We start from the raw sequence: 25335 nt of genomic DNA on the forward strand, positions 1-25335 counted from the left end.
ATCACACATAAGACAAGGACTCTGTGACACAGACTCAGACAGACCGGGTATAAAGACACAGAAGGATAATGAGGGAACTGGAGACAGGTGGGGAACAATCAATTAACTAAAGCAAGGAGGAAGGTGACCAAATAAGGGAACAGGAAGTGATAAGGTGACAGACATAGTGGGAACGGAGGACACCTAGTGGAAACCCAGGGAACACAACCCAGACACTGTGACACTTGATGGTTGCTCTGTCAATTCTTCGTCATCAGTTAGGAACCTAGGTGTGCTATTTGATCGCAATCTTTCCTTAGAAAGCCACGTTTCTAGCATTTGTAAAACTGCATTTTTCCATCTCAAAAATATATCTAAATTACGGCCTATGCTCTCAATGTCAAATGCAGAAATGTTAATCCATGCATTTATGACTTCAAGGTTAGATTATTGTAATTTTTTATTGGGTGGTTGTTCTGCACGCTTAGTAAACAAACTACAGCTAGTCCAAAATGCAGCAGCAAGAGTTCTTACTAGAACCAGGAAGTATGACCATATTAGCCCGGTCCTGTCCACACTGCACTGGCTCCCTATCAAACATTGTATAGATTTTAAAATATTGCTTATTACTTATAAAGCCCTGAATGTTTTAGCACCTCAGTATTTGAATGAGCTCCTTTTACATTATACTCCTCTACGTCCGCTACGTTCTCAAAACTCAGGCAATTTGATAATACCTAGAATATCAAAATCAACTGCGGGCGGCAGATCCTTTTCCTATTTGGTGCCTAAACTCTGGAATAACCTACCTAACATTGTTCGGGAGGCAGACACACTCTTGCAGTTTAAATCTAGATTAAAGACCCATCTCTTTAACATGGCTTACACATAACATACTAATATGCTTTTAATATCCAAATCCGTTAAGGGATTTTTAGGCTGCATTAATTAGGTAAACCGGAACCGGGAACACTTCACATAACACCCGATGTACTTGCTACATCATTAGAAGAATGGCATCTACGCTAATATTTGTCTGTTTCTCTTCCGAGGTCACCGTAGCCACCAGATCCAGTCTGTAATCAGATCAGAGGGTCACTGCAGTCGCCCGGATCCAGTACGTATCCAGACCAGATGGTGGATCAGCACCTAGAAAGGACCTCTACATCCCTGAAAGACAGCGGAGACCAGGACAACTAGAGCCCAGATACAGATCCCCTGTAAAGACCTTGTCTCAGAGGACCACCAGGACAAGACCACAGGAAACAGATGATTCTTCTGCACAATCTGACTTTGCTGCAGCCTGGAATTGAACTACTGGTTTCGTCTGGTCAGAGGAGAACTGGCCCCAACTGAGCCTGGTTTCTCCCAAGGTTTTTTTCTCCATTCTGTCACCGATGGAGTTTCGGTTCCTTGCCGCTGTCGCCTCTGGCTTGTTTAGTTGGGGTCACTTCATCTACAGCGATATCATTGACTTGATTGCAAATAAATGCACAGACACTATTTAACTGAACAGAGGTGACATTACTGAATTCAATGATGAACTGCCTTTAACTATCATTCTGCATTATTGAGACACTGTTTTCCAAATGAATGTTGTTCAGTGCTTTGACGCAATGTATTTTGTTTAAAGTGCTATATAAATAAAGGCGATTGATTGATTGATTGATCCTGTGTCATGCTTTCTTTAATCTTTTTTTTTTTTTAATAACCAGTTTTTACCAGCCTTCACAGCCCCATCAGTGTATTTATTATTATAAATGCAAATTTACTTCTGTCACATATTTTATCCTATTACTAAGATTTTAAAGTATCTTCTTCAGAGTTAGTCATGCTACATTGAACAACATGTGAGTTAATTTTTATATTTAAATGAATTGAAATGAAAGTCTTTTTAAAATGGACACATTTTTCTTTATTGCATTGAGTTAACAGTCAAATACAGAGATTAACGGTTTAGACAATCTGAGAAAGAACTACTAATAATAAATATAATAATAATGAATATCATAAGCATACATTGTGTCTGTTCTTTGACCATAGGCACTGAAAAACAACCTCATCATGTCATGTTTAAGAATAGTGATTAGTGATCCTTTGTGTAAATAATGTTTAACATTTGAACATCTTATTCAAAATGGTTTTTCACATTTTACAACTATTACATACAAAGAAACCCAATTTTTTTTTTTGTCAGCCAAACTCTGTTCTCCTGTCGCTTACCGAAGTTAATATCCTCTGAGATATATTAAAATTAATATTTCAATAATTTAACAACACTCTTTGATGTTGACAGTTCTCTGTTGTGTATTAATAGTAACATGGCGTGCAGGTTAACAAATAACATGTTATCTTTAAGTATGTTTACTGTTTAAAATTATACTCAAAAAAACAATATTGTAGATCACATAAATATTACATTCATTCTGATATGATTATTTATGATCAGAGCTGGAACTGTTGTGGTTGTCAACAGTCTGAGTGAAGTAGGATTTAAACAACAAACGTAATTCTTATTCTTATTCTAAAGAATGCATTACATTGATGGAAAGTGACAGTAAAGACATAATGTTACGAAAGATTTATATTCCAAATAAATGCTGTTCTTTTGAACTTTCTATTCATCTGTCAATCCTGAAAAATGTAAATTTCCACAAAAATATTGAGCAGCACAACTGTGTTCAACATTGATAATAATCAGAAATGTTTCTGAAGCAGTAAATCATCATATTATTCTGATTTCTGAAGATCATGTGACACTGAAGACTGGAGGAATGATGCTGAAAATACAGCTGTGCATCACAGAAATACATTACACTTTAACACAGATTCACACAGTTTTACATTGTTATAATATTTCACAGTTTTCTAATCTCTTAAGCAGTCACAATGAAGACTTGCAGTGACGATAATAATACTACATAAATATATTACAACAATATAATTTTCTTATCAGCTGGGTTCTAAATCATAACTAAATGACTACAAAATAGGTAAGTGCTTTCATAACCAAAAATGATTAAACGGAAAAGAAATCTGAGATGAATCTGCAGTGTGACCCTTCAGTCTTGATCTCTGAGCACTGAGATGTTTATATAGATCACTTTTGGACAGAGAAGTCTGCTGTAAATGATGGGTTGTGAAGACTTCATGTTTATTTGTGCCAAATTCAAATGCTCACAGATGCTTCAGAAGGAGAAACCATGCACTGAGAGACATTTGAACAGAGTGGAGTTTAGACATGTGCCGGTATTCGGTAATGCGATATAACACGGTAATGGATATGCACGATATTGTTTTGGTGGGCACATCTAAATACCATGAATCTGGGTACGGCACAGGAACCAGTTCTGGTAGCACATGACAGGAACAGTGGCGCGCTCCTTCCCTCCGTAGTGCCAGGGTCTTCTTTTTGGGCAAGAGAGAACAACCCTTCAGCCCTTCTAACCGGGGTCACAGTTATTCTTAAATATTATTATATTCTTATATTCTTGTGTGGATCTATTCCATTATCACACTGAAAGAATTTGAAAGTAAACAGACCCTTAATATCCCAAATGGGACAACTCGTTAGCCGTGAGTTGAATCTATCTCTTCAGATCTCCCAATCACCAAGCTCTCCTCTTTGGCCAAACAAGGGTATTACAGGAATAGTTATAGAACTGTTATAGAAGTAAAAAAAAAAAATTACGTTCGGGACAAATTCTTGTTGAATGCTGTAAAAAAGCAAATGCTGAAAACCTGTTACATGCTAATATGCTGGCAGGAGTTCAGATAAAGACATCCAGCTTTGAACCATAGTAAAGAGATCATTCATACTAGTGAACTGGATGATGTCGATGAAGAAGAAATAACAAATGAGCTTAAAACTCAAGGAGTAACAAATGTGAAACGAATTATAATCAAAAGAGAAGAAAGAATGATTAAAACGAATACATCAAGAAAGAATTCAGATCAGGTATCTAAGTGTTTCCATAGACCTATATACACCCAATCCTCTGAGGTGTTTCAGTTCTCAAGAGTATGGACATAAAACAGACAAATCTCTTGATTTTTGGTAACAACTGTTTATTGAATTTTCTTCTGTGAACAATAGTATAAAACCGAAAGCAAATGTGCAAATGTAGAACCCATCCCACCCCCCGGTAGACTAAAGAGTAGAGAAGATAATAATAAAAACAAATTAAGTAATATTAATGCATCAAATACAGTAAAATAATATTTACAAAGATTTTAGTAAAGATGAAACAACATTAAAAGATGAATGCCATAAATTAACAGTTTTCACATTAGATCCATGTATACGAGAAGTTGAGAGTTCCATTGAGATGATGTCTAACAAATAAACCGCCCAGATTCATCTGTCCACGATTGACTAGCAGTGAGAGCAGCTAACACTAAACATCTTTGTTGGACGGACAAGGTGAGGTCCCAAAAATCATTCATGAAAAAATGGTGTGGAGTCAAACATATTTCAATACCCAACAAATAAGAAAGGTCCTGTGAGAGCTGAGATAAAAAAGGTGAGAGAGAGGGGCACTCCCCCCCAAAAAAATAGACTGGTCCTCCAATTCCAATCTTTACTGGTGTAAAAAGTGTCATGAGTCTTGTTTAGTGTCTGCCTGTCCGTCTGTGTCTATGTCTGTGTTACAGGGGGAGGCGGTGGATTTGTCTAACGTGCCCGTGGAGTACCTCCATCTGAAGGAAGTGTTCAGTAAGTCTCATGCTGCTTCTCTTCCTCCGCATCGTCCCTACGACTGTGCCATAGATTTATTGTCAGGTAAGTCTCCGCCTAAAGACAAATTATATTCACTTTCTGTTCCAGGCTATGGAGAAATATATTTCTGATTCTCTAGCTTCGAAGTTCATCCGCCTTCCTCTTCTCCTGCGGGGGTGGGGTTTTTTGTGGGAAAGAAGGACGGATCACTGCGACCTTGCATTGATTACCGGGGACTGAACAACATCATGGTAAAGAATACTTATCCTTTGCCGTTGATGTCTTCGGCCTTCGAGAGGTTGCAGGGAGCGTCAATTTTCACAAAACTGGACTCACGCAATGCTTATCATTTGGTTCGTATCAGGAAGGGGGATGAATGGAAGACTGCCTTTAATACCCCCAGAGGGCACTTTGAATATTTGGTCATGCCCTTCGGGCTTTCCAACTCCCCAGTGGTCTTCCAGGCACTCGTCAAGGACGTGCTGCGAGATATGATTGATCAATTCATATATGTCTACCTGGACGACATATTGCTTCTTTCTTCTTCTCTCCAGGAACATGTGCAGCACGTCCGACGAGTGCTTCAGAGGTTGCTAGAGAATGGGCTTTTTGTCAAGGCGGAGAAATGCGAGTTTCATGCACAGTCAATTCCATTTCTGTGGTATATCGTGTCGACTGAGGGAATACGCATGGATCCCGAGAAGGTTAAGGCTGTAGTAGAGTGGCCAAGACCAGATTCCCGTAAGGCCCTACAGAGGTTTCTGGGGTTTGCTAACTTTTACCGGCATTTTATTCGCAACTTCAGCCAACTAGCTGCACCTCTGACCACCTTGACCTCTGCCAAGACTGCGTTCAGGTGGTCAGACACAGCTGAGGCTTGAAGCTTTGAAGGTTTTGGTTTGAAGGACATATCCTAATGACAATGAGGAATTAATAATAGTCAGAAGAGGATCTATGACTTCTGGAAGCACCTCTTTTAGGAGCTTAGATGGTATAGGGTCTAACATACATGTTGTTGGTTTAGATGATTTAACAAGTTTATACAATTCTTCCTCTCCTATAGTAGAGAATGAGTGGAACTGTTCCTCAGGGGGTCTATAGTGCACTGTCTGATGTGATACTGTAGCTGACGGCTGAATGGTTGCAATTTTATCTCTAATAGTATTGATTTTAGAAGTAAAGTAGTTCATAAAGTCATTACTGCTGTGATGTTGGGAAATGTCAACACTTGTTGAGGCTTTATTTTTCGTTAATTTAGCCACTGTATTGAATAAATACCTGGAGTTATGTTTGTTTTCTTCTAAAAGAGAAGAAAATAATCAGATCTAGCAGTTTTTAATGCTTTTCTGTAGGATAGGTTACTTTCCCGCCAAGCAATACGAAATACCCCTAGTTTTGTTTTCCTCAAGCTGCGCTCTATTTTTCGGGCTGCTCTCTTTAGGGTGCGAGTATGCTCATTATACCATGGTGTCAAACTGTTTTCCTTAACCTTCCTTAAGCGTAAAGGAGCAACTGTATTTAAAGTGCTAGAAAAGAGAGAGTCCATAGTTTCTGTTACATCATCAAGTTGTTCTGAGGTTTTGGATATGCTAAGGAATTCGGATACATCAGGAAGATAACTTAAAAAGCAGTCTTTTGTGGTAGAAGTGATGGTTCTTCCATACTTGTAACAAGAAGTAGAATTTATTATTTTGGCTATATGAAGTTTACACAGAACTAAATAATGATCTGAGATATCATCACTTGGCTGAATAATTTCAACACTATCAACATCAATTCCTTGTGACAGTATTAAATCTAGAGCATGATTTCGACAATGAGTAGGTCCTGAAACGTGTTGTCTAACACCAATAGAGTTCAGAATGTCTATAAATGCTGATCCCAATACATCTTTTTCATTATCGACATGGATATTAAAATCACCAACTATTAAAACTTCATCTGCATCCAGAACTAACTCTGATGTAAAATCACCAAACTCTTTAATAAAGTCTCTATGGTGCTCTGGTGGCCTGTATACAGTAGATAGTACAAACATAACAGGGGATTTATCATTAACATTTGTTTCTCTGGATAATGTTATATTAAGCACCATTACTTCAAACAAGTTATACTTGAAGCCTGCCCTCTGAGAAATCCTGAAAACATTGTTATAAATTGAAGCAACACCTCCCCCTTTGCCTCTTAGACGTGGCTCATGTTTATACCAGTAATATTGGGGGTTGGAATCATTTAAATTGTTTTTATCTTTGCAGATATTGTTTATGCTCAAACAGTAAAATTACAAACTAATGTTAAAAAAGTTAAATCACAATCAACCGCCCCTTTAAACTCACAACCCCCTGCTGTTCCTTCATGTACTCCGGTTTTGGAAACTTTGACATAATGTAATGTTTAATACACTTCAGTAGCAATAAATGGAATATATTTATACACACACACACACACACACACACACACACACACACACACACACACACACACACACACACACACACACACACAGTTTTGCAACGTCACGGCGATGACCTCCGACTTTTATTTTGAAATTGTGTCGTCATCCGTAGTGGACACACATTATGTGAGGCCCCGCCCCATCAATAATAATAATATATTGACACAGAGAGACAGCAACCGCTGACAGATATTCTGATATTCTTCAGTGATCGGAGTAATGGAGGCGAGCGAAGAGGCAGAGAGCGCGGCGCAGCAGCAGAATAACGCGGCGCAGAGACGCGCGGAGATCCGCAGGAGGAAGCTTCTGTTGAACTCCGAGCAGCGCATGAAGAAGATCGTGGGCTTCAGTAAGAGCGACGCAGATGGTGAGTGTTAACGCGATGAACACTTATCATGAAGAGCATGAACTAACATCGCCCCTCATATAATTCACATCATGTAGTGGCCCTAAAACCGACTACATCTGATGCTCCAGAATCACACGATTCATCACCATTAGATTCGTCACAGACACATATTGCATCTGTATTCTCGTGTAATGTTTCTTAGCGCATATATTACAGTGTTCTCAACCGTTTCATCCGAGGGTAAAATGAGTTAGTTTCTTCATCAGTTCTGGAGAAATGTAGCACTGCATCAATGAGAGTCCAAACAGCTGAGAAAAACATCGCAATAATCCACAGCACTCCAGTCCATCAGTTATCATCTGGAGAAGACAAAAGATGAAACACATCCATCATTAAAATGTTTTTAACTCAAATACAGAGTCTGTAATCCATAATAATGGAGCAACAGATTTAGTGTGAAAATAAATAAATTTCAGTTGTTTATTAAAAATCGTATAAATGTAGGAAGTAGCACGAGAGGCCTTTAACCCCAAACACGCTGAGACAAATACTTACGCTAAATAACGGTTCTTTTTAATAATGTCTAAGTTAATATTTGTTCGAAACAATCACTTTAGTAAAATTGGTACTATTTTCAACTTATTTTGAAAAATGTTATATTAAAAAATATTTTTATTCAGTAAATATACTGTCATTAAAATACAGAAACAAAATCATTTTAATAAGTAATGATTCTGAAAGCACTGAAGGAGAATCCAATAATACTTGAATATATATTTACAGTAGTAACAACAGATTATATTTTATTATATATGATATGATTAAAATCAAATGACATTGATAAAAAGAACATAATTTTGTGTATTTGGTGTAATGTTATGTGTTTATGTGGTTTACGGTTAAAAAAAAAACACGTCCACATACTGTACATTATTGTTGCTCCTCTGTAACCCTCTCTGAAACACATCAATTTTCCCAAAGCTCATCGGTCTGAAGAGCGAGGTGTGCTCTGATTGGCCAGCTGTCCTGAGTGTTGTGATGTGACAGAAATGTTACGCCCCTCACCGTACTGTGATGTGTGTGTCCCGGTGTGACGAGACAAAAACAATTAAACCAATTACAAACGAGGCATTTGTTGCATCCAGTGGGAACATAATTACTGATTATAATGACTTATGCTGGGTACACACCAAAAAATAATCGGGCTGATTTCGCCCCATCAGAAAATCCTATCTTTGTCTGATTCTCTTGATGGTTCTACAGATGATCTTATCAGATGTTCCCTTGGTGTGAGGTGTGTTAAAGCGATAGTTCACCCAAAAATGAAAATTATGTCATTAATAACTTACCCTCATGTCGTTCCAAACCCGTAAGATCTTCGTTTATCTTCGGAACACAGAGAGCTCTCAGTCCCTCCATTGAAGCTGTGTGTACGGTCTACTGTCCATGTCCAGAAAGGTAAGAAAAACATCATCAAAGTAGTCCATGTGACATCAGAGGGTCAGTTAGAATATTTTGAAGCATCGAAAATACATTTTGGTCCAAAAATAGCAAAAACTACGACTTTATTCATCATTGTCTTCTCTTCCATGTCTGTGTGAGAGAGTTCAAAACAAAGCAGTTTGTGAACGAATCATTCGATGTAAACGGATCTTTTTGAACCAGTTCACCAAACCAAACTGAATCGTTTTAAACTGATGTGTGGAGGATCCCCGAGGACAAACACACACGCTCTGGAGATGATCACGACACAAAACAATGTCCAATCAGAACGTGAGATGGAAGACGGAAGCAGGCGTGGACTGTAAGAAACTCAGAGTATGAAAGCAACTATTTAATGTTTATTTAATAAGGCAATTTCAAAGAGAATAAATCTTTTTTCCAAGAGAGACCGGAGAACAACAATAATAAAAAAAACATCTCTGTGTGATTTTGTGACCATTGCTCACCTCTAGCTCACTCTGTAACTTGTCCCCGCCGTCTCCACGACTTCACCCAAACCCTTTTCTTTATTTTTCCGTGAATTAACTGTAAAAATCATTCCAAACACTATTATTGCAATTTCTTCCTGCATATCGTCCGCCATGCTTATTCTGAAGTCTCGTGAGATTTTGCGAGGTTTCGTGTGTTCACAGTCGAGGATGAACATCTGTTTGTGTGTGGTGTGTTGTCTTTATCACATCATGGCACACCACACACTATAGCAGCCAAACGGTTAAATCTAGGATTTTTCTATCCTCATGTTTGTGGTCTATCACATTTTGAAAATCTTATAAGATGTAAAAAATCGGTTGCACTTTATTTTACAGTACGTGTACTAACATGTACTTATAGTGTACTTACAGTGTATTTATCTAAGAAAGTTCTGGTAACACAAGGTAACTACATGGGGTAGGGTTAGGTTTAGGGCAGGGGTGCTCAACCCTGCTCCTGGCGATCGACTGTCCTACAAAGTTTAGCTCCAATCCTAATCAAACACACCTGAAGCAACTAATTAAGGTCTTCAGGCTCACTTAAAAATTAAAGGCAGGTGTGTTTGATTAGGATTGGAGCCAAACTTTGCAGGACAGTCGATCGCCAGGAGCAGGGTTGAGCACCCCTGGTTTAGGGGTAGGTTCAGGGTTTGTACCTAGTTATTACATAGTTATTGTAATTGCCATAATAAATACATAGTATTTACATGAGGAACAGGAACGTAAAATAAAGTGCTACCAAAAAATCTTTTGGTGTGTACCCAGCATTCTGTGTTTTTACGTGTTGTGTTGTGTTGTGTATCATGCTCCGTAAACATAAAACCATGTCTGCATTTGTGATCTGAGAAACAAAAACAAGCTCACACTACACTACAAAACCCATGTTTGAATCATCAGTGGGAAATCCTTTACATATGAAACTAACCGAGTTAGAAGCGCCAGACTGTCCTTGCAAAGTAGAAACTGCCCCACTTTAGAAACACAGACGGCATTGTAATCTACTCTCACAGGAAACAGTCCTCTGTAAAGTGTGCCGCACACATCTGAATATTTGGGTTGAACTGTTCTGGAACAGTGTTAAAATAACACCATAACCACTGATTTCTAGATGTGTCCTCTTTTGGGAAACCTAACAAAGTAGCTTCTCTTTCACAACGAAACAACGAGTGGCACGACTTGCCTGAAAGGACTTTGCCCTCTAACACTCTACACTCAACTACCGTTACATGACCCGATCTGAAGTGCTTTTCACCCCTTTGAACACTTGTGTTTTCCTCCTTGAAAAAAGCCATGATGGCAGCCAAGGAGATCGTGAGTGCACTGATAAGTCTACCGTGCAAAAACGCAACACAGGTTTTTATTTATTTTTTATTAATGATCTTCAGTCTTTGCGGGGTTTAACCAGACAGTTACACGAGCTCCACCAATCAGATGCATCACTGTGGGATTGTGGGATTGTTCAGGATTGTGGGTAATAAAGTACTTAGCCAAGACATCGCAAATAAAAGGCATTTATCTCAAAACAAGGTTAGTGCCCCATGAACTTTTGGCGTTTATATGAGCATATACAATTGCTTAGTACAGCCGTAGCTGGTTTTAGGTCTGCCATGTATGGTTACGTTTTCATGGCTTATACCCCAACCTTCAATGGAGAAATTGTATTGAATTCTTACTTCCGGCACCGGCTGTGAGCGAGACTGTGATGCTCTATAGCAGATGATCCACACAGGTCTGGAGCGGGGCAAGTGCGTTAAATGCATTAATCTCCATAATTAATGTATCTAATTAACGTGTTAAATTACCAGCCCTAACACACTCACACACACACACACACACATGTTTGTTTTTGTGTAAAGTGTGTTCCTCCCATAGGTGTAATGGTTTTTGTTCTGTAGAAACTGTATATTCTATGGCCCTTCACCAACCCTACACCTAACCCTAACCCTCACAGGAAACTTTGTGATTTTTACTTTCTCAAAAAAACTCATTCTGTATGATTTATAAGTGTTTTGAAAAATGGGGACATGGGTTATGCGCTCATAAGTCACCCTCTCCTTGTAATACCTGTGTCATACCCATGTCATTATACAGAGTTGTGTCCTGATATGACACAAAAACATGCCCACACACACACACACACACAATCACTCACTCACACACACACATATATGCACACACATACATGCATACATGTGTATATATACATACTGTGTGTATGCATTTATGTGTATATGTATTATATATAGTGTTCCTGTAGCTTAATTCGTAGAGCACTGCGTTATCAAGTGCATGGTTGGGGGTTCGGTTCCCCGGGAACACATGATATATAAAAACTCATAGCGTGAATGCACTGTAAGTGGCTTTGGATAAAAGCGTCTGCTAAATGCACAAATGTAATTAAATTATTTTTTTTAATTTAATTTAATTACATACATACACACACATATTTTGGTTAGTTATATGTGTGTGTGTCTGCAGCACAGAAGTAGTCATCAGTATCACAGATATATTTGTAGAAATAGACAACAATACATTCTATGGGTCAATATTTCTTTTATGCCAAAAATCATTAGGATATTAAGTAAAGATCATGTTCCATGAAGAGATTTAGTAAATTTCCTACCGTAAATATTTTAAAACGTAATGTTTGATTAGTAATATGCATTGCTAAGAACTTCATTTGAACAACTTAAGATGATTTTCTCAATATTTAGATTTTTTTGCTCCCTCAGATTCCAGATTTTCAAATAGTTGTATCTCAGACAAACATTGTCCTCCGAACAAACCACACATCACTGGAGAGATCATTTATTCAGCTTTAAGATCGTATCAATCTCAAATATAAAAAGAAATTGAGCCTTATGACTGGTTTTGTGCTCCAGGTTCACACACACACACACACACACACACACACACACACACACACACACACGTGTGCTGTGTTAAGCTAACTGAGACTTGTTATAGCACTTGTATATCATTGCTCTTTTGCGGTTTCTGATCGCTTCTATTGTCCTCAGTGTCTTTGGATAAAAGCGTCTGCTAAATGATTAAATGTAAATGTCTGTAAGTTGTTTGCTCACAGACTCGTGTGTTTCCAGCAGCCAGAGTCCTGGAGCCGCGTCTGCAGCTGGATCTGGACGGGATGGAGACCTGCTCCTCCAAGAGGCTGTCTCCGCTGCTGTCCGAGTCTCTGGGGAGCGTTTCGGATGAAGCGGCGTCTGAGGAGGTCCGGCAGCGGCTGGCAGCAGACGAGCGCTCGGCGTCTCCTCGCAGGGGTCTGCAGAAGTACCTGTCCCGCTTCGACGACGCCATGAAGCTGCGAGGACAGCTGTCTGCAGAGAAGACGTCTCAGGACGGCGGCGGCGAGGAGGAGCTGGACTCGTTCAGTCTCTTCCGGCTCGTCTGCAGCATCACTCTGGCCATCTTCGTGCGCATCTTCGTCTGCCAGTATCTGGTGAGTGCTGCACAGACGCAGACGCAGATGCAGACGCAGACGCAGGCATGAGATTCTGCTCATCCTAACTCCATCTCTTGTGTTTTCAGTCCATCTTCGCACCGTTCCTCACTCTGGAGCTGGGCTTCATGGGATTGCACAAATACTTCCCAAAGGTTGGTCTCTGTTTTGGCTCTGATGAAGTAAATTAAACTGTAAAACATGTTTCTAGTTAACCAGCCCTGCAAGGATTTCACACTTTTACAATCTCAAAATCTCAACTGGGCAGAGCAGTATTAGCAAATAAATCTCCATGAATCCTGCCGCCGCTGATGTTACAGGGTTACAGTAAAGTGAGCAGAGATGTTTGTGTCTGAACGACACGAGACACGCAGCTGTGCCAGCGATCTAACACCTGGTTTATTTTAGTGGAAGGTTCTAGAGGCTAATGATGCTATTAACCTACTGTATGTTATACTGAATATCATGTGTTTTGGGTAAGTTGTTTTTGGTAACACTTTATTTTAACGTGTCCTTGTTACACGTTACATATACTTATAATAATAATAATAATAATAATAATAACAACAATAAATTATGCATAATTACGTACAAGTAACCCTAAGCCAAATCTTAACCCTAACCATATAGTAAAGTACATGTAGTAAACTGATATTACTCAGTACATAATGTATAATTACACTAACAAGCACACCTTAAAATAAAGTCTAACTACATTTGTTATTTGAAATAATGTCAAAATTAAGTTAAATCATTTTAAACTTAAAAAAAGTTACAAATTACCATAACAATATCTCAAAGATACTAAAGTAATGCTGCCTAGTAATGCCTGACTTTACCAGTAAATTAGATTTAAATAAATATATGAACTATCTATGTATTTGCTTAAAAATGAGTTGTTTAAATCACTAAAAAAGCCATTATAAATAGAAAAAAAAAAAAAAAAAAGGCCAAAAACAACATTATAGCAAAGCAGAATTCTGAGTATTTCTCTGCTGCTTGAGAGATCAGGATCACAAGTTCAGAAATTAGTTAAAGATATGTAGAGTTAATTGTGCTCGTACTGGCACTGATTACATGAGAACGTTATGATTATCGGTGGATTTCCACTCCAGAACAACACAAACTGCTCCGGGCTGTTGGATCCTGCTGGGACTGATGGACTGGAGAATCTAGAGTGTGTTTCTCAGTGTTTCCGTGCACTTCTCTGAAGAGTCAGTGTTTTGTGTGTGGTGGGCTCCTCAGGTGGAGAAGAAGAGTCAGACCACGATGCTGACGGCCGCGCTCCTGCTGTCAGGGATCCCCGCTGAAGTCATCAGCCGCTCCATGGACACCTACAGGAAGATGAGCGACGTCTTCTCTGACCTCTGCATCTACTTCTTCACCTTCATCACGTGTCACGAGCTACTGCTGCTCTTCGGCTGCGACGCGTCCTGAAGATCCAACAGTCCTTCATCTTCTGTTACCCATCTGGCCATGAAACTGCGCAGCTCCTGCATCTCAGCCGACATACTGTTCCTCATTTTAACGTCCTTCTCCAGTCCTGTTTCATGTAGTGTTCAGAGATGTTAGAGATGTTCATGTTGACCACTGTGAAACTAGTAAAGGTCTGAGCAGAGAGCCCTGATGCTCTAATATCAAGCGAAAATGTCTGCATCGTATTTCACAACAAAATACAAAGAAAATCAAGCCTATCTTTTTTGGACCATTAAAGAATAATTCATCTGAAAATGAACATTAGCTGAAAACATGTTCACCGTCAGACCATTCAAGATCCGGATGAGTGTGTTTCTTCATCAGGTTTGTAGAAATGTAGCACTGCATCAGTGTCTCATCAATGGATGCTCTGCAGTGAATGGGTGCCGTCAGAATGAGAGTCTGATAAAAACATCACAATAATCCACAGCACTCCAGTCCATCAGTGAACATCTGGAGAAGACAAAACCTGAAACACATCCAACATTAAACACATAAACACACTCAAACACATAGAGTCTATAATCACATAATAAGAATATCCAGTGAAAAAGTGTTCTGGTCTGAATCAGGAGAGAAATCTGCACAGATCAAGAGCATTTACATTCCATTACGGCCCTAAAAAAACATCTTCATTGATTACTTTTGGATTATTTTGATGTTTTTCTCAGCTGTTTGGACTCTCATTCTGACGGCACCCATTCACTGCTGAGCATCCATTGATGAGACACTGATGCAGTGCTACATTTCTACAAACTCACCCTAATCTTGGATGAACTGAGGGTGAGCACATTTACATTTTTAGCTGAATTATTCCTTTTGGTTATTTCCCATCATAACCTGATCCAGTTCACCCTTGTCCATCTTCTCCTTTCTGAAATGAATCTCAACAGCTCCTCTTTTTATTTCTTTAATGTTGGAGTAGAATTTGATGCAGGTTTCATGCTCTTTTGTTGTTTGTCCAACCATGACTCAACAAAACCAGCCTAATCTTACTAGATTTGTTAAAGTCTTGAGCTGATCACTAAGGGAACCCCAGATTCTCTTCTGTTTCTATCACACTTTTCTTGCTGTAGTTCTGAACGGCTCTGTAGTCGTTCTTCATCGTGAGCTGATGTTGTGAGTGTTTTTGTTTCACGCTGCTTTTGTATTTAGAGAAGTTAGTGTTATAGAGCTGCACAAACGAGTTTACCAGACATTATTCATGCTGATCTGCATGATCTGTGATCTATTGATGTCTATTTAATTTAATGTAAATGCCGTTTTGTTCTGCTGTTTTGGACGGGAGATGAACTTTAGTAGCGTGTTGTTTCTGATCATGTTTATATAATGCTGTAACATTGATATCTAATGTGTGACAGTGTCTTTGTTTTTCTCAGTAGTATGAGATGAGGTAAGAACTTGAATGATTGTAATAATATATTTGATTATGTACCGGTCGAGGGAGAAGCTATTGCTAAAACAATAAAAACATCAGTGTGTCCTTCTGACTGATCCAGTGTTGTAGTCTAGTTTTCTATAGTGAGTATAAAGTGATTTCCCCTCTCAGCCTCATACTCATCCGTCCCAGAGCAGCGCCATACTCACTATACAGGGCTCTACGCTTACTTTTATTTCAACGAGCATTTCTGATGCTAGTTAAATGTGAATACAAATTAGGAGCACAGAAAAAAAGACGAAAATGAGACGAAAATGCTTAATAGTCTTAATCACATTTTAGTCATTTGAGTCTTTCATAGTTTTAATGTAGTTTTAGTCTACGAAAAGTCATTGCATTTTTGTCAACTTTTAGTCATTTAATCAATAGTTTTAGCCAAACTGTAGTTACTAAAATTTATTTTGGTAGCTATTTTAAATGTAGTTTTCAAATTAAAATGATCATTAATTATTCTCTCTTTAGACCAAATCAATTAAGCTTATGAGAAATTTGAATCAAGGACTGTGTTGAGGCTATCCTATAAGCCTCGGCATAGATGGCATGGTGTTCTCAACGCGTAGCAGGAAATTCTTAGTCCAAACATTAGCTCTCTCTGGGTGATGTTCCCGTTTATTATGAAGGTAAAAAAGGGATAATTTACATAAAATGATATTTCACCCAGTGCTGAATATTAAAGTGCTGTCGTGCTGTTGGTAACCTGACTGCTCACGGCTACGATAAGAACCGTGTGTTCCTTGCCATCCACACCCTTTCCTAACTAATTGCAACACCTGTAAATATATCTAGCTCCCAGTGACGTGTCACACAGTGCAACACTCTCACCCAGTGGCTAGAATAATAATAGCAATATTAACCGATCCAGACAAGGTGAATATATAAATGGCTCCTACAGACTGAATTTGGAAAATCTTGAATAAATTATGACAATTTTCATTTTTGGGTGAACTACCCCTTTAACAGAAGTTAAAAAAGGGGCAACGTATAAAAATATTATATATAGAGAGAGAGAGTGGTGCCCTCTTCAGGTTGAACGGTGGCTACTGCAGTTGAATTTTCTTATTGGATGTTTGCGGTGGCAGGTGACATAAGCAGTTTCCAGCTCACCAGCCCTTGGCAGTATAAAACCATCCTGTAAATCACTACTACTACTAGTAGTAAGTCAGGAGTTGGAATTGTGACTATTAATTGCGAAAACAACCAGGATAGAGTATTATAGCACATATTTAGCATAGCATTTATATAACTTTAGTTGTTTAGATTATTTTGTGTAGCCTATGTAGTTAATTAGCATAGCTGTTAGTGTAATGTTAGTATTGTTACAAGCATAGTTAGTTGGTAGCATATGGTATTGGTATTGCATACGTTAGGATAGCTTCAAGTTGGCGTAGATTTATCTGTATTTAATACAGTGGTCAGGATGGTATGTAGGTGTAGTGTTGCTGGTTGCGGCAGCACTGCTGGACTGCATAGTTTTCCAGCAGACTTTAAAATTAGGTGCCAGTGGTTGCATACACATCCCGCATATAGCTGGAGTGTGCCAATTCCATTTTACGTGGGTCTTCTTCTCCAACACAATGGAGGTGGAAATGGGCTTCTCCACAAAGCTCGCACTGAAAAGCAACGCATTGCCGATCGCGATGCGGGAGTTAAGACCACACTTTGAGCCAGAGGCTCGAATTGATATGGCTCAGGCCATGGCCCTGTGTCCACATACATCTCGACATCCTCCACTTCAAGTGAAGGTGGGCGAGAAAAGTCCTCTATGTCAGATGAACGCTCTGTTGCAAAGCTACTTGCGTCACTACAGTCACTCTCCATTTTAGTGAGTCTGACAGCAGCTGTCAATTAATCCGTCACTGCGGGTCTCAGGTTCATGCCCCACCCACTCAGCCCCACCCCCGGTTCGTCCTCTCTATCTCCGCTGTGCTCTGCCCACTTTTCAGCATTTTTAAAAAATTGCCAGTGGGTGGAGTCAGGCTCTGACCAGGGGTTTAGTTACGCTTTAACATGTATACATTTATTTAACATCTTTTGTTGGTTAAAATTAATGACAGATAGGTATTTAATTTGGAAAGCTGTCCTTTTAAGACGGAAGGCATTAAATCCTGACACACGTTCAGTTTTCAATCAATCTATCACCTTTATTTATATAGTGCTTTAAACAAAATACAAAACTGCGTCAAAGCACTGAACAACATTAATTTGGAAAACAGTGTCTCAATAATGCAAAATGATAGTTAAAGGCAGTTCATCATTGAATTCAGTTATGTCATCTCTGTTCAGTTTAAATAGTGCCTGTGCATTTATTTGCAATCAAGTCAATGATATCGCTGTAGATGAAGTGACCCCAACTAAGCAAGCCAGAGGCGACAGCGGCAAGGAACCGAAACTCCATCGGTGACAGAATGGAGGAAAAAACCTTGGGAGAAACCAGGCTCAGTTGGGGGTCAGTTCTCCTCTGACCAGACGAAACCAGTAGTTCAATTCCAGACTGCAGCAAAGTCAGATTGTGCAGAAGAATCATCTGTTTCCTGTGGTCTTGTCCTGGTGGTCCTCTGAGACAAGGTCTTTACAGGGGATCTGTATCTGGGCTCTAGTTGTCCTGGTCTCCGCTGTCTTTCAGGGATGTAGAGGTCCTTTCTAGGTGCTGATCCACCATCTGGTCTAGATACATACTGGATCCGAGCGACTGCAGTGACCCTCTGATCTGGACACAGACTGGATCTGGTGGCCACGGTGACCTCGGAACAAGAGAGAAACAGACTAATATTAGCGTAGATGCCATTCTTCTAATGATGTAGCAAGTACATAGGGTGTTATGTGAAGTGTTTCCGGTTCCGGTTTACCTAATTAATGCAGCCTAAAAATCCTTTAACGGATTTGGATATTAAAAGCATATCAGTATGTTATGTGTAAGCCAGGTTAAAGAGATGGGTCTTTAATCTAGATTTAAACTGCAAGAGTGTGTCTGCCTCCCGAACAATGTTAGGTAGGTTATTCCAGAGTTTAGGCGCCTAATAGGAAAAGGATCTGCCGTCCGCAGTTGATTTTGATATTCTAGGTATTATCAAATTGCCTGAGTTTTGAGAACGTAGCGGACGTAGAGGAGTATAAGGTAAAAGGAGCTCTTTCAAATACTGAGCTAAACCATTCAGGGCTTTATAAGTAATAAGCAATATTTTAAAATCTATACGATGTTTCATAGGGAGCCAGTGCAGTGTTGACAGGACCGGGCTAATATGGTCATACTTCCTGGTTCTAGTAAGAACTCTTGCTGCTGCATTTTGGACTAGCTGTAGTTTGTTTACTAAGCGTGCAGAACAACCACCCAATAAAGCATTACAATAATCTAACCTTGAAGTCATAAATGCATGGATTAACATTTCTGTATTTGACATTGAGAGCATAGACCGTAATTTAGATATATTTTTGAGATGGAAAAATGCAGTTTTACAAATGCTAGAAACGTGGCTTTCTAAGGAAAGATTGCGATCAAATAGCACACCTAGGTTCCTAACTGATGACGAAGAATTGACAGAACAGCCATCAAGACTTAGACAGTGTTCTAGGTTATTACAAGGAGAGCTTTTAGGCCCTATAATTAACACCTCTGTTTTTTCTGAATTTAGCAGTAAGAAATTACTCGTCATCCAGTATTTTTATATTGACTGTATTCCATTAGTTTTTCAAATTGGTGTGTTTCACCGGGCCGCGAGGAAATATAGAGCTGAGTATCATCAGCATAACAGTGAAAGCTAACACCATGTTTCCTGATGATATCTCCCAAGGGTAACATATAAAGCGTGAAGAGTAGCGGCCCTAGAACTGAGCCTTGAGGTACTCCATACTGCACTTGTGATCGATATGATACATCTTCATTCACTGCTACGAACTGATGGCGGTCATATAAGTACGATTTAAACCATGCTAATGCACTTCCACTGATGCCAACAAAGTGTTCAAGTCTATGCAAAAGAATGCTGTGGTCAATTGTGTCAAACGCAGCACTAAGATCCAATAAAACTAATAGAGAGATACACCCACGATCAGATGATAAGAGCAGATAATTTGTAACTCTAAGGAGGGCCGTCTCAGTACTATGATACGGTCTAAATCCTGACTGGAAATCCTCACATATACCATTTTTCTCTAAGAAGGAATATAATTGTGAGGATACAGAGATTGGTCTATAATTAACAAGTTCTTTGGGGTCAAGTTGTGTTTTTTTTATGAGAGGCTTAATAACAGCCAGTTTGAAGGTTTTGGGGACATATCCTAATGACAATGAGGAATTAATAATAGTCAGAAGAGGATCTATGACTTCTGGAAGCACCTCTTTTAGGAGCTTAAATGGTATAGTTGGTATGTTGTTGGTTTAGATGATTTAACAAGTTTATAAAATTCTTCCTCTCCTATAGTAGAGAATGAGTGGAACTGTTCCTCAGGGAGTCTATAGTGCACTGTCTGATGTGATACTGTAGCTGACGGCTGAATGGTTGCAATTTTATCTCTAATAGTATCAATTTTAGAAGTAAAGTAGTTCATAAAGTCATTACTGTTGTGGTGTTGGGAAATGTCAACACTTGTTGAGGCTTTATTTTTCGTTAATTTAGCCACTGTATTGAATAAATACTTGGGGTTATGTTTGTTTTCTTCTAAAAGAGAAGAAAAGTAATCAGATCTAGCAGTTTTTAATGCTTTTCTGTAGGATATGCTACTTTCCCGCCAAGCAATACGAAATACCTCTAGTTTTGTTTTCCTACAGCTGCTCTCCATTTTTCAGGCTGCTCTCTTTAGGGTGCGAGTATGCTCATTATACCATGGTGTCAAACGGTTTTCCTTAACCTTCCTTAAGCGTAAAGGAGCAACTGTATTTAAAGTGCTAGAAAAGAGAGAGTCCATAGTTTCTGTTACATCATCAAGTTGTTCTGAGGTTTTGGATATGCTAAGGAATTTGGATACATCAGGAAGATAACTTAAAAAGCAGTCTTTTGTGGTAGAAGTGATGGTTCTTCGATACTTGTAACAAGAAGTAGAATTTACAATTTTGGCTATATGAAGTTTGCACAGAACTAAATAATGATTTGACATATCACCACTTGGCTGAATAATTTCAACACTATCAACATCAATTCCATGTGACAGTATTAAATCTAGAGTATGATTTCGACAATGAGTAGGTCCTGAAACATGTTGTCTAACACCAATAGAGTTCAGAATGTCTATAAATGCTGATCCCAATGCATCTTTTTCATTATCGACATGGATATTAAAATCACCAACTATTAAAACTTTATCTGCAGCCAGAACTAACTCGGATGTAAAATAAAGTCTGTATGGTGCCCTGGTGTCCTGTATACAGTAGCCAGTACAAACATAACAGGGGATTTATCATTAACATTGGTTTCTCTGGATAATGTTATATGAAGCACCATCACTTCAAACGAGTTATACTTGAAGCCTGCCCTCTGAGAAATCCTGAAAACGTTATTATAAATTGAAGCAACTCCTCCCCCTTTGCCTTTTAGACGCGGCTCGTGTTTATAACAATAATCTTGGGGGGTGGACTCATTTCAAATAATGTAATCATCAGGTTTTAGCCAAGTTTCTGTCAAACAGAGCACATCTATATTATGATCAGTTATCATATTATTTACAAAAAGTGTTTTCGTAGAAATGGATCTGATATTCAATAAGCCAAGCTTTATCATTTGTTTATCCATATTGCATTTGTTTTTTATTTGTTGAACCTCAATTAAATTGTTAGCCTTAACTTGGTTTGGACGTTTTTTGTATTTTCTAGTTCGGGGAACAGACACAGTCTCTATAGTGTGATATCTAGGTGAAAGAGTCTCTATGTGCTGAGAATTAACTGACCTCTGTGACGGGAGGCAGCTAGCAGACGGTCGGTTTAGCCAGTCTGTCTGCTTCCTGACCTGGGCCCCAGTTAGTCAAGTATTAACACTAAGACTCTTTGCCATATTTCTAGACAGAAGAGCGGCACCACCCCAGGAGGGATGAAGACCATCTCTTTTAAACAGGTCAGGTCTGCCCCAAAAGCTCGTCCAATTGTCTATGAAACCTATGTTATTCTGTGGGCACCACTTAGACATCCAGCCATTGAGTGATGACAATCTGCTATGCATCTCATCACCACGGTAAGCAGGGAGGGGACCAGAGCATATTACAGTGTCTGACATCGTGCTTGCAAGTTCACACACCTCTTTAAAGTTATTTTTAGTGTTCTCCGACTGGCGAAGTCGAACATCATTAGCGCCGGCATGAATAACAATCTTACTGTATTTACGTTTAGCATTAGCAAGCACTTTTAAATTTGCCAAGATGTCAGGCGCTCTGGCTCCCGGTAAACATTTGACTATGGTGGCTGGTGTCTCTATATTCACGTTCCGTACAATAGAATCACCAATAACTAGAGCACTTTCATCAGATTTCTCAGTGGGTGCATCACTGAGTGGGGAGAACCTGTTTAATATTTTGATCGGAACAGAAGAGCGGTGTTTTGACCCACGACTACACTGCCTCGCCGTCACCCAGTTGCCCTGCTGCAGGGGCTCTGCTGGAACCGGACAATGTACAGGAATCCCTGAGCTAGACGCATCCAAAGCCGTATGTAGAGCCCTAACATTCTTACTCTCCTCAATTAAAATTTGAATGCGTGTCTCTAATTCTGAAATCTTCTCTGTCAGCCTAACTATTTCCCTGCATTTATCACATGTGAATCCCTCATCAGCGACAGAGATAGATAAACTGTACATGTGGCAAGAGGTGCAAGTAACGATAGCAGGCAAAGCCATTACTCACCGTGCTTGATGAAATATTTTTCCTGCGTTTGTTTGATGGACTTGTGAAAAACTGCAGCGTGAGAGAGGAGAGGAGAAAAGAAAACGCTAATGACAAGCTAACGAGTGCTAACACTTTGCAGGTGTACTGCACTCAAGGAAAAGTGAACGATCAAAGTTAATCTGATAAGATTGATCGATAATAGCAGAAATATGGTGTGAATTAAGTTATATTTTACAACTTAAAAAAACAAAGACAAACAGACAGTGATAGTAAGAAAGATTATAGAGAAAAAAAAAATAAAATAAAAACAGCTACACGGAGCTACGATTAGCTACAGAAGGCCAACAGGAAGTAGAGAAAACACTGTCCAACAGCGACACCTGTTCACTTAATCCATAACCACTTAATCCATAACCTACTGTATTTATGTGAGATACTATACACGATAAACATTTGGACTGCTGTGTGTGTATTTGAGCGCTGAGAACCAGTGTCAATTTCGTTAACGAAGACGACAACAACATTTTTTTTCTGACTAAATCCCCGTTCACACCAAGAATGATAATTATAAAGATAACGATATTAGCATCCACGCCAGCGAACGATATCGTCTGTTTCTTCTAATGTTTGTATCGTTCATCAGCTGGAAAAAAATCTTTCTGAAAATGATTCCAACGATACAGTTTCTCCATGCCTTTACCGTTATAGTTGTAGTGTGGACTCTGCCATTCTTTAATATTGAGAACGATTTTTAGAACTATATCTTTATCATTATCTTTATAGTTATCGTGCTTGGTGTGAATGGGCCTTAAGATGAGACATTGACGAGCTAAAAAAATATCTGATGACGAAAATATGACTAAATTAATGCCGCGTCTTTGTTAACTAGACGAGACTGGACTATAATGTTATTTGAGGACTACTGTACATTCAAAATGCATCCTATAGGCTATTGTCCATCAAAATGTGCATCCCTGTCATTGGATTGCGATCGGATAAGGGCCGTTTGCATATCTAACGTTAGTCAGTGCAGCCGCAGTGGATGGATAGACTAATAAAACACGAACTAGCGATCTGAAACAATGGCCTCAGCACCCTAGGGGTTAGGGATGAGGTGACCAGAAATCCTGTTTTTACCGGGAGTCACAATTGGTTGTCGTTCATGAGAACTGAGGAAGTGGATCATGCACGCGTGTGCAGAGAGAGAGAGAGAGAGAGAGATAATAATTCTATCAGCACCATTCTTCCAACTACCCTGCCTTCAATAACTCTAAGTTAATCGACAACTAATTGTGACTCCTGGGAAAAACAGGATGTCTGGTCATCTTATCCCTACTCCTTCGGGTCCTGAGGCCATTGTTTCAGATCGCTAGTTTGCGTTTTATTAGTCTATCCATCCACCGCGGCTGCTATACTGATTTCGTTATTAGATATTTTTTTTAGCTCATCAACGTCTCGTCTTTGTCACAGAAAAAATGTTTGTTAATGAATATTTTCCGTCGCCATCTTCATTAATGAAATTAACACTGATATATACCAACAATATCCTGCTTTCACAGTTACGTTAATGATAACGTATATGCTACAGAAAGATGATAACCCTAACCCTTATTTTCAAATTTAGAAAGGCGAACCATTTCATTGTCCAGTTTCCTGTATGACAGCAGGATTAAACAATCATGATCAAAGAAATAAAGTAAAACAACCAATAGGTATTGTTTCAGCGTATCAGCTGGGGTCACTCATTCATCACAATTTCACAAAGTTCAAAAAAAAAATTTTGGACTTTGTTAGAAAGAAATTACGAGCATGATAGAACTCAGCACTGGACAAAAAAAGTTGACAGGAGTGGTGATTGCGTGGACTCCAGTCTAAACCCCTCTCATTGACCATTGCATTTTAGAAATCAACATATATGTCTGTGATTGGCTACATTGCTCACCTCTGCAAAAAAAAAACATTTGACACTTTCCAAAGAAGAAGATACACTGGATTGTTTGCCAAATATATTTCTTTATGCCAATATTATGAAGAAAACAGAGGTTATGGGCAGCTTTTCCATCTAAAAGCAAGCAGAAGCAACAGTAGGCAGGTGTTTTACTAAGACTAAGATACACTCGAAACTCAAGTCTGACCATCCCCCGCTGTCTGAAGGGGGGGGGGGGGTTACACAGGGATGTCCGTGGGGGGGCAGTATTTACAATAAAACAAAATATGATATCAACACAGCTGCCTGTTTTATGTGTGTTTCATAATCAAATGCATTCTATATCCAATAAATCAGACCTATATGCATAAAATAAACACAATAGTACAACATACAGCTGCACAGATGACTGCAAATGCACAAACGGTGCAGCTCCGTAGTGAATGTGCTCTTCCCCTTAACAATTTGCTTAAACACGTGCACACAAAGATTCCAGAACATTATTTAACAGTAATATTCTCATTATATTATGACAGACTAGCACTGCACATTTTGCATTTCACTGCATTTTACTTTTTGAAGTTAGTCCAATAATATTTCAAGCAAATAAAAAAACATAATGGCAAAACGTGTCTCTGCAGGAAATAATGCAGAATTTTTTGGCTTTGATATATTATCTTTTTTTTTTTAGGTTACAAATCTACAGCTCACTAGTGACTGTACAACATTAGTGAAGTGTGGAGAGAAGCTGCAATCCCAA

The 25335-nt window shown here is 39.0% G+C and overlaps 1 protein-coding gene across 2 annotated transcripts; it reads left to right on the top strand.

Moving 5' to 3' along the window:
- The first annotated feature begins 7270 nt into the window (after window positions 1-7270).
- On the top strand, window positions 7271-14571 carry LOC113038194 (calcium signal-modulating cyclophilin ligand). Of its 2 annotated transcripts, none has more exons than XM_026195449.1 (4): window positions 7271-7518; window positions 12575-12930; window positions 13020-13085; window positions 14176-14571. In XM_026195449.1, exons 1-4 carry the CDS (start codon window positions 7371-7373, stop codon window positions 14365-14367), a joined length of 762 nt encoding a protein of 253 aa, XP_026051234.1. In that variant the 5' UTR covers window positions 7271-7370; the 3' UTR covers window positions 14368-14571. The 2 variants fall into 2 exon arrangements, with proteins under 2 accessions (XP_026051234.1, XP_026051235.1); XM_026195450.1 differs by having other exon boundaries at window positions 12578-12930.
- Window positions 14572-25335: the final 10764 nt, after the last annotated feature.

Source organism: Carassius auratus, chromosome 21, assembly GCF_003368295.1.
Source record: "Carassius auratus strain Wakin chromosome 21, ASM336829v1, whole genome shotgun sequence".
Classification (NCBI taxonomy): domain Eukaryota; kingdom Metazoa; phylum Chordata; class Actinopteri; order Cypriniformes; family Cyprinidae; genus Carassius; species Carassius auratus.